This window comes from Macrotis lagotis, chromosome 6 (genome assembly GCF_037893015.1).
Source record: "Macrotis lagotis isolate mMagLag1 chromosome 6, bilby.v1.9.chrom.fasta, whole genome shotgun sequence".
Classification (NCBI taxonomy): Eukaryota; Metazoa; Chordata; class Mammalia; order Peramelemorphia; family Peramelidae; genus Macrotis; species Macrotis lagotis.
Window position 1 is genome coordinate 185504978 of NC_133663.1, and position 14238 is coordinate 185519215.

Sequence of the window (14238 nt, forward strand, 5' to 3'; positions counted from 1 at the left end):
GTTGGAATCGAACCAGTAAAATCTTTTTTTTTCCTTTGTGCTTCAGTCTGTATTCAGACACTATCAGCTCTGTCTTTAGGATGGATCGCATTCTTTATCATAAGTCCATCAGTGAAATTGCTTTAGTATTTTTCCTCACAGTTGCTATTTGTATTTCCCTCCCATCATATTCCTCCCCACCCCCCCCCCGTTTATTTTATTCTCTCTCCCCTTTTACCCTGACTCTTCAAAAGTGTGTTGTATCTGACCTCCCCCATCCCACAATCATTCCTCTCTTCTATCACCTATACCACCACACCTCCCCCTTCTTCCATCCTTTTCTTATTTTCCTCAAGGGCAAGATAGATTTCTATACCCAATTGAGTGTGTATGTTTTTAATCTCTGAGCCACTTCCAATGAGAATGAAGGCTCACTCATTCCCCCTCACCTTTCACTCCATTGTAAAAGCTTTTTCTTACCTTTTTTATGTGAAATAACAGCCCATTCTGACTCTACTTTCCTTTTCTCCCAATACATTCCTTTCTTACCCATTAACTCCATCTTTATAATATATTATGCCTTTATATTCAGCTTCCTCTTGTGCCTTGTCTATATATGTGCTCCTTCTAACTGCCCAAATAAATGGAAAAGGGTCATCTTGAGTTATCATCTTCCCATGCAGGAATACAAGCAATGCATCATCATTAAATCTCTCTTAATCTGCCCTTCCCATCCTCCTCTCTATGCTTCATAAACTTTCTGTTCAGCTCTGGTTGTTTCACAGAAAAGTTTGAAAGTCCCCTATTTCGTTAAATGTCCATATTTTTCCCTGAATGAAAGAGGATGTTCAGTTTTTTTGTTTGTTTTTTTTAAGGGGAGTGTCTCAGGTTTAGGCCAAAAAATGAAGATCTCCATATCCTATGAGCATGATCAATACTATGCTTCAAGTCTAGGCAGTCTAAATAACTGAGGATGTTCAGTTTTGTTGAGTAATTGATTCTTGTATGTAATCTGGGTTCTTTTGCCTTCTGGAGTATAATATTCCAAGGAAATGCTGCTAAATTCTGTGTGATCCTGACTGTGGTTCCACAATGTTTGAATTGTTTCTTTCTGATTGCTTATAACATATTCTCCTTGACTTGGGAGTTCTGAAATTTGACTATAATCTTCCTAGCAGTTTTCATTTTGGAATCTCTTTCAAGAGATGATCAGTGGATTCCCCCAATTTCTATTTTACCCTCTGATTCAAGTATATCAGGGCAATTTTCATGGATTATTTCTTGAAAAATGAAATCTAGGCTCTTTTTCAGTCATGACTTTCAAATAATCCAATGATATTTCTCTTCCCTTAGCTCCCTTCTACATTTGAAGAAATTATTTTCTTCAGAGAGCTTTTGTATATCCTTTTCCATTTGTTCTTTTAAAGTCATTCTTCTCCTCATTGACCTTTTTCCATTTGACCCAAATTGGTTTTTAAGATATTTTCCTCAGTTTTTGTATCTCCTTCCTCAAACTGCTGGCATGGTTTTCATGGTTTTCCCTCATTGCTCTCATCTCTCTTCTCAATTTTTCTTCTCTCTTCTCAATTTTTCTTCTGTCTTCTTTAATTAATTTTCAAAATCTTTTTTGAGTTCTTCCATAGCCTGAGCCCAATTCATATTTTTCTTGAAGGATTGGAGACTTCATATTCAAAAGCTTTAACTTAGTTATCCTCTGAGTGTATATTTTGATCCTCCATAGAACCCAAATAAATGTCTATGATGAGAATTTTTTTTCTTCTATTTTTGTTCATTTCTCCAGTTTATGACTTGATTTTAACTCTTTGTTAAGGTGAAGCTCTGTTTGCAGAGTGGAGGATACACTGTCCCAAGCTTTTGAGGGTTTTTGCAGTTGTTTTCAGGAACACACACAGGGACCTGCAAGTTCTTAATTCCTTCAAGATGAGGGGCTGTGACTGCTCTCCTAGTCTATGGATGACCACAAGCACTCCCCTCTGCCCTGGAACTACAAGGAGGGTCCCAGACTGTGACTTAGATCTGAGTATGGGCAAAGCAACATTCTGCCCTAGGAATAGCAAAGAGACCTCTGCAGTCTCCCCAACTCCCTTAATGACTTTGGGCTGAGTATTCTGGAAGAAGCTGCCAGGTTACCTGCTCTTTCCTCCCAGGGCCAGGACTGCACTGAGGCCTGCACTGGTCTGGGCTCTGTGCTCACTATGTTGTGGCAGTGTTTTCCTGGGCAGATAGTTTTCTGAAAACTACCCTCACTGCCATGGGCCTATGCACCTCGAAGGTTGTTCCTGGATGGCTAGAGCCAGTTCACTTCTGTGTGGCCAATGTGGCCTGGGCTGCTCCATGACCCTTTGTAATTCCTGTATAACAGACCCTTCCCATGGATCTTCCAAATTGTCTTAGGCTGGAAAATTGTTTGATTCAATCTTTGTGTGGGTTCTACCACTCTGGAATATGGTTAGAGTCATTATTTAAAGGTATTTGTAGTGGTCTGGGGGAGAACTTCCAGGATTTCCTGCCTTCATGCCACCGTCTTGGTTCCATCCAATTGACAAAAATTTTTAAAAAATCTTTTAGAAGTTGCTCTTGTTTGAAAGAAATACAGAATCATGAGGAGAAGTTATGTCATTGTTCATTTTGCCAGGCAAGTAAGTTTTACATCTAATCTAAATTAATGTATTCCTTTTTAAAAGCCTACATTAAAAATAAATTTAATAGCAGTTAGAGCAGATTCCATAAGTTCTGATTTAAAAACATTTAAATTGCCAAAAAATACCAGGGAGTCTGAGAATAGTTTTTAGTAGTACTCAATGTGTTTTGCTAATAGGCAACAAGAGGCTTTGTTGGGGCTGGAATAAATAATATGGTATAAGTGTTTAGATAAAATTTGTTGTTTGAAGTATTCAGTACAATGTCTAAAATTCTCTGGGGCAGCTAGGTGACACAGTGAATAGAGCACTGGCCCTGGAGTCAGGAGTACCTGAGTTCAAATCCAGTCTCAGACACTTAATAATTATGTAGCTGTGTGGCCTTGGGCAAGCCACTTAACCCCGTTTGCCTTGTAAAAAAAAGACTAAAAATAAAATAAAATTCTCTGAAATTTTGATAGATTAGAGAAAAACATAATTGGCAGCTAAGTTCTTTAAAAAAAATTTAAATTCTGCCACAACTTTCCTAGAGAATAAATGCTTGATATTTGAATGAATACAGTCGGACTGGATTCAGCCAAAACCTTTTTATAACCAAAATTATAGTTGATGTATTAAAGGCTCCAAACTAAGAATTATTGTACTGATAACAGATTTTTCCTACGTTCCTAATTGGTTAGTTTATATTATTGAATGTTAACCAATTTTTCACTTTTAAATGCACAGCAAAATGGACTAAGGGTTAATCATACTTCTACTATGGGGGAAATAGAAGAAATTTTAGGAACCTATCAAACTGATGCTTAGGCTTTGACCTTGATTTCTTTTGGTCTGCCCATTTTTTATTTTTTCATAAAGAAAAGTTATGTTTATATTTTCTAAGGGATAGTAAGTAGTGTTCCTGGTGACTTGGCCAGGGAGAACATTTGATGGTTAAATGCAATACTTGATTTGCAAGGAAGGATAGGACTGGAAAACCTCTAAGGAGTCCTCTAGTTCTAAAATTTGTGATTTTTTTGAAACTTTTCAGATCTTTATTAATTGATGTTTCATTGAAATAAAGGATATTCTAGTGACTTGAATTACTACATCTTTCATTATCAAACATAATAACACTGGGATTTGTCGCATAAATTCCCAACATTTAAAATTTATTAATTTTTTCATAACTTGCCATATTATTTCAGTTTTATTAGAATAAATATATTGTGGCTAATATTGTATATTGTTTTCATGTTTGATTTTTTTAGACACTGGGTTTTGTAATTTGTCCAGGCTAGAAGTATAACAGCTACTCAGGCCTGGGTGCATTCTAGAGTTTTGACCTGTTCTATTTCCAGTCTAAGTAGATTTGACCTTCCTTATGCAAACTGTTCTCCTTCTCCTGGGAATTCACTATATTGGGGCTAAATTTAGTGTGGATACCTGATTGACTTAACCCACTGGAGTTGGAGTGCAGAATTCCTGAACTAGAGTGATCTTCCAACCCCAGACTCTCCAGGAGTAGGAATTACAGGTGTGACTTTGCACACCCATCTATAAACATGTATTAAAATTTGTTTTTTAATTTCAATTTAGGACTTGATAACTTGCTTGATGAAAACAGAGTACCTGATCTCACACAGATGTACCAGCTGTTCAGTCGAGTAAAAGGAGGGCAACAGATACTACTGCAACACTGGAGTGAATATATCAAGGTATTTCAGATTATTTTGTGTAAGATATTTGGCACTATTCTGAAGTGAAATTCTGGCCTTTTATATTTATATATACTTTTTTAGTCATCAATCTGTCTTCTCTTATTCTGTCATCACCCCAACCTACCCAGTTGAGAAGAAAAAATAAAACCCCTGTTACAAACATCTATAGTCAAGCAAAACAAATATTTACATTAACCATGTCCAAAAGACATGTCTAGACATATACACATACACACAAGCACATGCATGCCTCATTCTTTATTGAGTCTTTGATAAATGGTGGCTAGCTTGTTTCTTATTTAGGACCTTGAAGATGGACATGGTGTTGGAGAGTCCCTAAGCCTTTCGTGATTGTTTATCTTTGCATTTGTCATTGTACAAATTTTCTGGTTCTCTTCACTTAAACAGCAATTTCCTGATTGATAGACATTACCTAGATTCCCATTCTTTGACATTTTTGTATGTCTTTAGAGTTTATTTTCTTAGGACTAATTTTTTTTTAATTTATTTATTTTAAATTTTACAATCCCCCACCCACCCACCACAGAAGGCAGTCTGTTAGTCTTTACATTGTTTCCATGGTGTAGATTGATCTAAGTTGAATGTGATGAGAAAGAAATCATATCCTTAAGGAAGAAAAATAAAGTATAAGAGATAGCAAAATTACATAATATAACATTTTGTTTTGTTTTGTTTTTTAAATTAAAGATAGTCTTTGGTCTTTGTTCAAACTCCACAATTCTTTTTCTGGATGCTGATGGAATGAATAAGTCCATTAAGGTTGATCATCACTCCCATTTTGCTGTTAAGGGTGTACAGTGTTCTTCTGGTTCTACACATCTTGCTCAGCATCAGTTCATGCAAATCCTTCCAGGCTTCCTGGTTTCTAATAGAACTGTAGTGTTCCATCACATACATGTACTACAGTTTTATTAAGCCATTCCCTAATTGATGGACATTCACTCAGTTTCCAGTTCTTTGCCACCACAAACAGGGCTGCCATGAATATATTTTTGTACAAGTAATGTTTTTGCCCTTTTTTGTAATCTCTTTGGGGTATAGACGTAGTAGTGATATTGAAAGGGTATGCACTTTTTTTTGTACTTCAAAAATGATTTTATTTTTTAATCATTTAAAAAGAATTGAAGTAGTAGATAACAAAAAAAGCATTTATAAAAGTGAATTTTTTTCACTTTTCCTCCTTTCCATTCTTATTTTAATTATAAAGATTTTATTTATTTTGAGTTTTACAATTTCATCTTAATTCCACCCCCCCACAGAAGGCAATTTGCTGATCTTTACTACATTGTTTCCATGGTATACAGTGATCCAAATTGGATGTGATAAGAGAGAAATAATGTCCTTAAGGAAGAAACATAAAATATAAGAGATAGCAAGATCAGACAATGGGATATCAGTTTTTGGTTATGCACATTTTTGTTGCCCTTTGGGCATAATAAAATTGCTCTCCAGAAATATTGGATGAGTTCAGAGCTCCACCAACAATGTATTAATGTCCTAGATTTCCCCACATCCCTTCCAGCATTAATCATTGTCCTTTCTGGTCTTATTAGCCAGTCTGAGAAGTGTGAGGTGGTACCTCAGTGATGCTTTAATTTGCATTTCTCTAATATGTAGTGATTTAGAGCAATTTTTTTATATGACTGGATCACTTTGATTTCCTCATCTGTAAATTGCCTCTGCATATCCTTTGACCATTTGTCAGTTGGGGAATGGCTTGTTTTTTAAAAAATTTGACTCGGTTCTCTGTAATTTTAGAAATGAGTCCTTTGTCAGAAGTATTAGTTGTAAAATTTGTTTCCCAATTTGCAACATTTATTTTGATCTTGGTTACAGTGGTTTTGTCTGTTCAAAAGCTTTTTAATTTAATGTAATTGAAGTTATCTAGTTTGTTTTAATGATGTTGTCCATCTCTTTCTTGGTCATAAAATGCTTCCCTTTCCATAGATCTGACAGGTAAATTATTCTTTGATCTCCTAGTTTGCTTATAATATTGTTTTGTATGTCTAAATCCTGTATCCATTTTGATCTTATCTTGGTATAGGGTGTGAGGTGTTGGTCTAATACAAGTTTCTGCCATACTAACTTACAATTTTCTCAAAGAGAGAGTTTTTATCCCAATAACTGGACTCTTTGGGTTTATCAGACAGCAGAATACTATGTTCCTTTCCTGCTATTGTACTTGCTCTATTCCACTGATTCACCACTATTTCTTAGCCAGTACCAGACAGTTTTTTTTGACGACTGATGCTCTTAGGACTAATTTCTAATCCATTCTTTCCTTCCTTTTCACCTTTCTATCTTATTTACCTATTAAGTAAACAATTTCTGTACCCAATTCTTTAAGGTCATCAAGATGTAACAAAATCACAAAATTCCCTTTATATGATCCCTGATAATGGTTTGGTTCAGAAGGGACATGCATGCATATGTATATACACATGTATACAAATACCTGTGTATATGCCTGTATGTATGTGCATGCATGCAATCAGTTTATATGTAAATTATCCTTGTTTGAGCCTTTTATGATTGTTTATTATGTTTATTTTTTTATGCATCTTTTAACTCCTGTGTTTGAACTTCAAAACTTCTCTTTAGCTCTAATCATTTCATCAGAAATTCTTAGAAGGTCCTCTTTCATTAAAGGTTTTTCTTCCCTTTAAGATAATACTCAGTTTTTTTCTGGGTAAGTATTCTTGGCTATTAACCCTATATCCTTTGCCAAATTGATGTCATCTTGTATGATCTTGACTGTGGCTCCTCCATAGTCAGTTTTTGGGGCACTTGAAATATTTTTCTTTTTCCATAGCTCTGGATTTTATCCATGATCCTGGGAGTTTTCTTTTAAGGATTTCTTAAGATGACCAGTGGGTTTCTACTTTGCCCATTTGTTCTAAGAAATCTCTATAGCTTTCTATTAAGATTTCTTGAAATAGGATGTCTATACTCACATTTTAATAGTCCAGTCATGTTTTAAATTTTTTCTGTCTTGATGTTTTTCCAAATTATTTGTTTTGACCTTGACATGTCCTTAGATTTTCTAATTTTTCAACTTTTGACTTAATTTTCCTATTTCTTGTTTTCTCCTAAGAATCCATTCTAATTTTCATGGACTTTCTTTCTTGGACAAAGTTGTATTCCTCTTATACTAGGCCATTCATTTCTATTCTAATTCTTTGTTTCATATTTTCCATTTTTTTTTCCTTTTACTACTCTCATTCAGTTTTTTGAAACATTTTTAACTCTTTATCTCTCCAATAATTGTAGTTGAATTTATGCCCAATCTGTTTTTTCTTTAGGGCTATTTTATAGTCATTCCTTTAATGGATTTGTGTCTTGAGCATCCTTTTCACCATAATGATTTTTATGATGGGGTTCTTTTGTTGTTTATTCATTTGTCCAACTGATTTCCTGACTTTGAATTTTGATGTTAGTTAGGCCTGGGATACTTCTGAAATGGAGGTCTTGGATAGGTTTGTTTTTTAATTTTACTTATTTTAAGGCAATGGGGTTAAGTGACTTGCCCAAGGTCACACAGTTAGGCAGTTATTAAGTGTATGAGGCCAGCTTTCAGTTCATGTCCTCTTGACTCCAGGGCCAGTGCTCTATCCACCGTGCCACCTAGCTGCCCCCTTGGATAGGTCTTGCACCTACTTTGGGAGATATTTATTTATTCCAGGGTCTCAGGAGCAGCTTAGTCTGGGGATCTACAAGCTTTCATTGATCCCCAAGTATCTGTTTCAGGGCAAAGACCTACCTCATCTGAACCCCACAAGCTTCTGCCCTGGGTTTAGGACTGACCAGCTGGAAACTCTGTTGGTTCAGAGGAAAAGAGCTGCAGATTGCTCTCCAATCTGAGATTCCTGCCCTGGTTTTACCTCTGCAAGCTCCAGACTTATCTAGAAGCTAGAAGTAAGACCCCCACTCTGAGCATGCTTGCTTCTGAACTTTCAGTACACCACCTAGGTTCTTCCTAAGTTGAAACACTACCCTGGACTCAGTCCTCACATTCTGCCATGACTCTGTAACCTAGAAATATGGTATGCAACAAAGTTGCCTATTTACATCTTGGGCAGGCTTTTGAGTCTGCGACCTACTCTTACATGACACTTAAAACCTGGATTGTTGCATATGCAGGCCTTATTCTGGATAGACCATATTCCCCAGTGTCCACAGACATGTCTAGCTTTCTTCCTATTCTAACCTGAACTGGACAGTTGATTCACTGATATTTTCTTGAATTTCCCCATCACAGTTTTGTCGGGTACATTTTCTAGATTTGTTTGCAGAAGTTTTGAGGGAGAGTGCTTGCTGCTTTGCTATCTGAACTCCCTTTTCTTGGTCTTCAGAATTATTGTTAGTTTTTGCTCCATGTCTCATTCTTCAGAGTTGATGATGAGTATACAATCATGATGGATTTGAACTCTTAACTTTCTTTCTTATACTAGTCATTATATAGGCACCATCATTAAAAGAGATGGTACAGAGGATAGAGCACTGGCCTTGGAATCAGTAGGGTGGGAGCTCGAATCCAGCCTCTGACACTTACTAGCTATGTAACCTTGGGCAAGTCACTTTACCCTGATTGTCTCATATCCTGGGCCATCTCCAGTCCTCCTGATTCCTATCCAGCCACTGGACTCAGGTGATTCTGGAGGAGAAAGTGAGGCTGGTGACAGCACAGCACCTCCTCACTCAAATCCAATTCATGTGCTTGTCATGGCATCACCTCCCTGATGTTGTGGTCTTCTTTGAGAATGAAGGACAAAAACCTGATTAAAAGAACTAGGAATTTTACCCATGATGCACATAAAGAATATTCTTTGTTTTTAAGACATGACTTTTTATAATTTCACTTCTAAAATTTAAGGTTGTCATATGCCTTTGTTCAAAAAGACCAATATACATATAACACTAAAATAACTAGAATCAGAAGAAAGACTAGTTATTACAGGGGAGAAATCTTCAGAAAATAACATTGAAATTCTGATTAATTAAAACATACGATTAAAAACTTTCCTTACTTGCCAAATGGTTAAAAATTAGGAATAGTTTTCCTTCCTTTTTTTCCCTCTCCTAGTCTTTCAGTGGCCAATCACAGGTCCATTCTCAATATTAATTTGAAGGAAGTTTTGACCTCTGTTTCCAGCTTGAACTAGTTTGTTCTTTTGGCATCCTAGTGAAATCTTCTCTCGAGTTCACCATATTATGGCTGGGCTTGATACCTAGTCTTTACTGTAGCTAAGAGCTCCCCCCTCTCAGTTTCCCCCTGCCAACACTGCAGAGTATGTGCTACTATCTCCAGCTGACTAATAATTCTCAAGAGAAGAAACCTGTTCAGAAACATTGGTCAAAATAGTTAACTTTAATAGGATGAAATTAAACTATGAACTTGGCCTTAATTTTCATGACTAGATAAGAATGATTTAGTTTGATAAGTATGTCTTTTTTCTTTAAATTTATTTTAATGAATGTTTAAATAAACCGCGGAATTTTTCAGCATTTTAAAGTTACTTTAGACAGTACATAAGTACTGAATTTGAAAAGAGGTTTCAATAAAAAATTATTTAATGTTATTAGAAAAAATCTTTTCTAAGCACCTCTCTATCCTAAATTGTATATTTGATTTAAGCATAAGAAAGTAATTTTAGTTTCCATGTATGATTTGGTATTCATTTGTTTTCACAGACTTTTGGAACGACAATAGTAGTTAATCCTGAAAAAGACAAAGATATGGTGCAAGAACTACTAGATTTTAAGGATAAAGTGGACCACATCATAGAAGTATGCTTTCAGAAAAATGAAAAATTCATTAACTTGATGAAAGAATCCTTTGAAACATTTATCAACAAGAGACCAAATAAGCCTGCAGAACTAATAGGTAAGAAAAAAATTTTTCTATAAAACATTTTAAATATTTTTTAAAAATACATGAAAACTCAGACAAAAGACAAATTAATAGGAACATGACTTTAAAATATGTATGAGATTTATTCTAGAAATAAAATTTGCTTTATGGAGAAAAATTTGTCATGCCCTTATCTTCATTAAGACTTGGATTTTCAAAGAAGGCCATTGTGAAGTAGTGAAGTAAAACTCACTAATCACATGAGAATAGATATTCCATTAAGAAATTTGAGTTTGACTTCCAAAAGTGAAAATATTCTATGTAATGATGAATTAATATTGCTCAGTTAAACTAACTTGGACACAAAATTATCCTTAATTTGTATGTTTCAACTTATACAACACTTAGAGCTGCAGTTTATGAAGACTGAATATGCAAGAATGCATATAATTTCTCAATCTAACCAATCAGAAGAAAATTTTATTAGGTAGTTTAATTGTGATTACATGTTATATGGAATATTGAATAATAATTTAAGAAGACTTAAATTAGATGAGATTTCACAAGCTAACAAGATCATCCACAAGTTATTAAATGTACTCTTGATTGCTTTACCAGGAAGAAGTAGAAGCTATCTTTTTTTCTTTTTTTTAATAAATGCAGCTCTACTTATCAAAGAGAATCACTCTGTACTAAATAAGAAGACACATACTCTTGAGGACACAATACCTTGATATTTGAAGAATTTAATAAATTTTTTTTTAAATGGAAGCAAATTCAGAATCACTGTTTTATAAAATAATTAGCCATTGATGTCAGAATGAATAATTCAGGATTCAGAAGCTTCATTATTTAGAAGACATTAAAAGAGTTAAAATATTTTCTTAAATGTATGTGTCTCTTGGGAAAATTGTTAGCTTATTTTGTCCTCCATCATTATCAATTTCAGTTCAGCATTTCCTTGGGTTTTATATCTATTGCCCCTCTCGAAAAGTGTGCTCTGTACTGAGAATGAAAGTCTCTTATGTGTAAAGCCTTTATATGCACTTGTAGTAGCCCTGGCAATTTCCATTTTCCCCAGCCTAAGACCCAAAGAAAGCCCCCTTTTTTTTCTGGTAGAAGAGGAATTCATAAATTGAAGGCACAGTTCAATGTCATTAACAATATTTTATGACCCCCCCCACCAGTGCATGATTAATTATTTAGTCCATTGTATACTACTAACATCTTAACAACCAAGTAAAAAACTGTTATAAAATTTGAAAATATCTTCCATTTCACAGTATAATTATAATATTGCTTGACAAGCATAAAGCAACATATAAAGAACTGATCTTGGCATTGGGGACAAATAGTTAAAATCTCACCTCTGGGACCCTGTGCAATCCCCATAATTACTGGTTGCAGAATTCTGAGTTGGCTATCTACTTTGGTACAGGGAGATTTATTCCTCATAGGGAGTTCCCATGAACCATACCAATGAAAGCATTTTAAAATGATGTTTATCCTAATTATGTTCTCTGATTTTAAATTCTGTATTTTAAATGTTTATATAAAAATAATTTTCAACTATTTTGATCTCTTAGCAAAACATGTTGATTCCAAGTTAAGAGCTGGTAATAAAGAAGCAACAGATGAAGAACTAGAAAGAATTCTTGACAAAATCATGATAATATTCAGATTTATTCATGGTAAGAAATGGCTTCTTAAATTGAACAGAGTTGTATCTTCAGAAATGTTAATAGTGCTGGATGGATTAAAATTTCTATATTTGGACCTGATTTTTATTTATATCATTTTATTGAACTTTAAACTATGTGTAAATTATATCAGTTTCAATAAGAAATCAAGGAAGGAAAACATGGCCTTTGATTTTGAGACTCTGATATAGTAAATACTACCACAGTCATTTAAATGTCATAAAAATCTGTTTTTACATGATTGTACATGTACAACTTATATATGATTGTTTGCTACCATGAGGAGAGAGGAGAGGGAAGGGGGGGGTAGAAAAAATGTGGAACTCAAAAGTTTGCAAAAAAATGAATATAGAAAACTACCTTTGCATGTAATTGGGGGAAAAAAATAAATTTTTTTTAAAAACTGGTATTACTCTTAAATACTATTCAGAAATCTTCTCACTGAAAAATAGTTTTGCATATTAATTCCTCCTTAATAACTCTTGTAATTTTATTCTTATTTTGACCCATAAACAGGTAAAGATGTTTTTGAGGCATTTTATAAGAAAGATTTGGCAAAAAGACTCCTTGTTGGAAAAAGTGCTTCTGTTGATGCTGAAAAATCTATGTTGTCAAAACTAAAACATGGTGAGCAATTGCAAAAATGAGATAATCTTTCCCATATTTATTCTTGGAGATTCTTCACAATAACTATATTTCTTTTATATTTCTTCTATCCTTTTACTTTCGGGACAGAATGTGGTGCTGCTTTCACCAGCAAGTTGGAGGGGATGTTCAAGGATATGGAACTCTCCAAAGACATTATGATTCAATTTAAACAGGTACATTTTGTTGACTAAATAGATGGGCAAGTGATTCTTTTAATGTATTATCTGTGTTTGAGTTATAGAAAAATAAAGTTATTTCAAAAATAATAGATGTCTATATTTCTTTTTAGTACATGCAGAATCAAAGCGACCCAGGTAATATAGACCTGACAGTAAATATACTCACTATGGGATACTGGCCAACATACACACCCATGGAAGTACATTTAACTCCAGAGGTAAGTGCATTTATATTAACACCTTATATAAATATTTCATATTTATATTAAGAGATAATTGTAATTTATATTACTTATATTGATATTATATTCTAGAAACCCAGTATGTCTAAGAACTAACATCTTAGCATAAATTCCTCTATACATTTATTGTTCTATCAATAATTCAATGATGATATATTATTTGTCTATTGAATCAAGTCCGTTGGAGTTATAATATTGTCAAAAAGTTATCTTGGCCAATTTGAAAATAATTGCTTTATTTCCACCAATTTCTGTTTCTTTCATGATTTATCACTATGTGACTTTCTCTTAACCTGTTCTTTGAAAAGCTAAGTATATAACATTGTCATTATCATAGATAGAATGCTGAACTAGTAATACAGGGGACCTTCTGTCTGCCTAAGATTCTTCATCCATAATAATAGCATGACCAACCAGAGTTTTGTGAAGATAAGATAGTATTTGGAAAGTGCTTTTCAAAAACTTCATACACTGTATAAATGCTAACTGTTATTGTTATTGAAATTTTTGTAAATATTATCTGCATATAGATTTGAGTACTATACAAAGTTGCCTTAAGCAAATATGACTACTGTTGTTATGATATTATAGAGTCTGATTATATACCTGCAAACTGAATAGATTGAATAGATAATTGAATAAATATGGTGGTATTTCAGTCATGTCTGACTCTTTGTAACTCTATTTGAAATTTTGTTGATAAAGATACTGGAAAATTTGCTACTTCCTTCAGATCATTTTACATTTGAAGACACTGAGGCAGACAAATAGAGTTAAGTGACTTGCCCAATATCATAACTGGACTGGGACTGGACTTGCCAGTTCACTTTGAATAGACTCAGAATATGTTTTGTACAGTTACTTAGAGCTATTAGCACTATTTAGTTGTATCTAGGGTACCAGAACTTCATTTTTGTACAGTGCTCACCACATAGTAAGAATTCTAGCAAAAAATTCTTTAAACAATTTAAATAGATTCATTCCTTGGTTATCCAATTTTTGATATTGTATAATTTTCTAAATAGTAAATAACCATGAACCATGCATTGTAACTTTCAGAAATGGTCACATAAAGAGCCAATACCACTTCTGGCAACACCACCATCAAACAGGAAAGAAGAAAAATGTATTTCATCTAAATTAAAAATAATTTTCATTAAAACTATGTGAAAAAATATGCTATTCTCTTTAAGTCTGAGGGGTTTGGATTTTTAATTTTTTTTTCATTTAACTAGACTGTGGAAAACTTGTAGATTTT

The 14238-nt window shown here is 34.0% G+C and overlaps 1 protein-coding gene across 1 annotated transcript in view; it reads left to right on the plus strand.

Moving 5' to 3' along the window:
- Window positions 1-14238, plus strand: part of CUL4A (cullin 4A) — a 75441-nt gene that overhangs the window by 45989 nt on the left and 15214 nt on the right. Inside the window, exons 10-15 of the mRNA XM_074192082.1 lie at window positions 4218-4336; window positions 10052-10244; window positions 11798-11902; window positions 12428-12538; window positions 12647-12732; window positions 12849-12956. Of these exons, the coding sequence (XP_074048183.1) occupies window positions 4218-4336; window positions 10052-10244; window positions 11798-11902; window positions 12428-12538; window positions 12647-12732; window positions 12849-12956 (722 nt within the window). The remainder of the gene's footprint in view (window positions 1-4217; window positions 4337-10051; window positions 10245-11797; window positions 11903-12427; window positions 12539-12646; window positions 12733-12848; window positions 12957-14238) is intronic.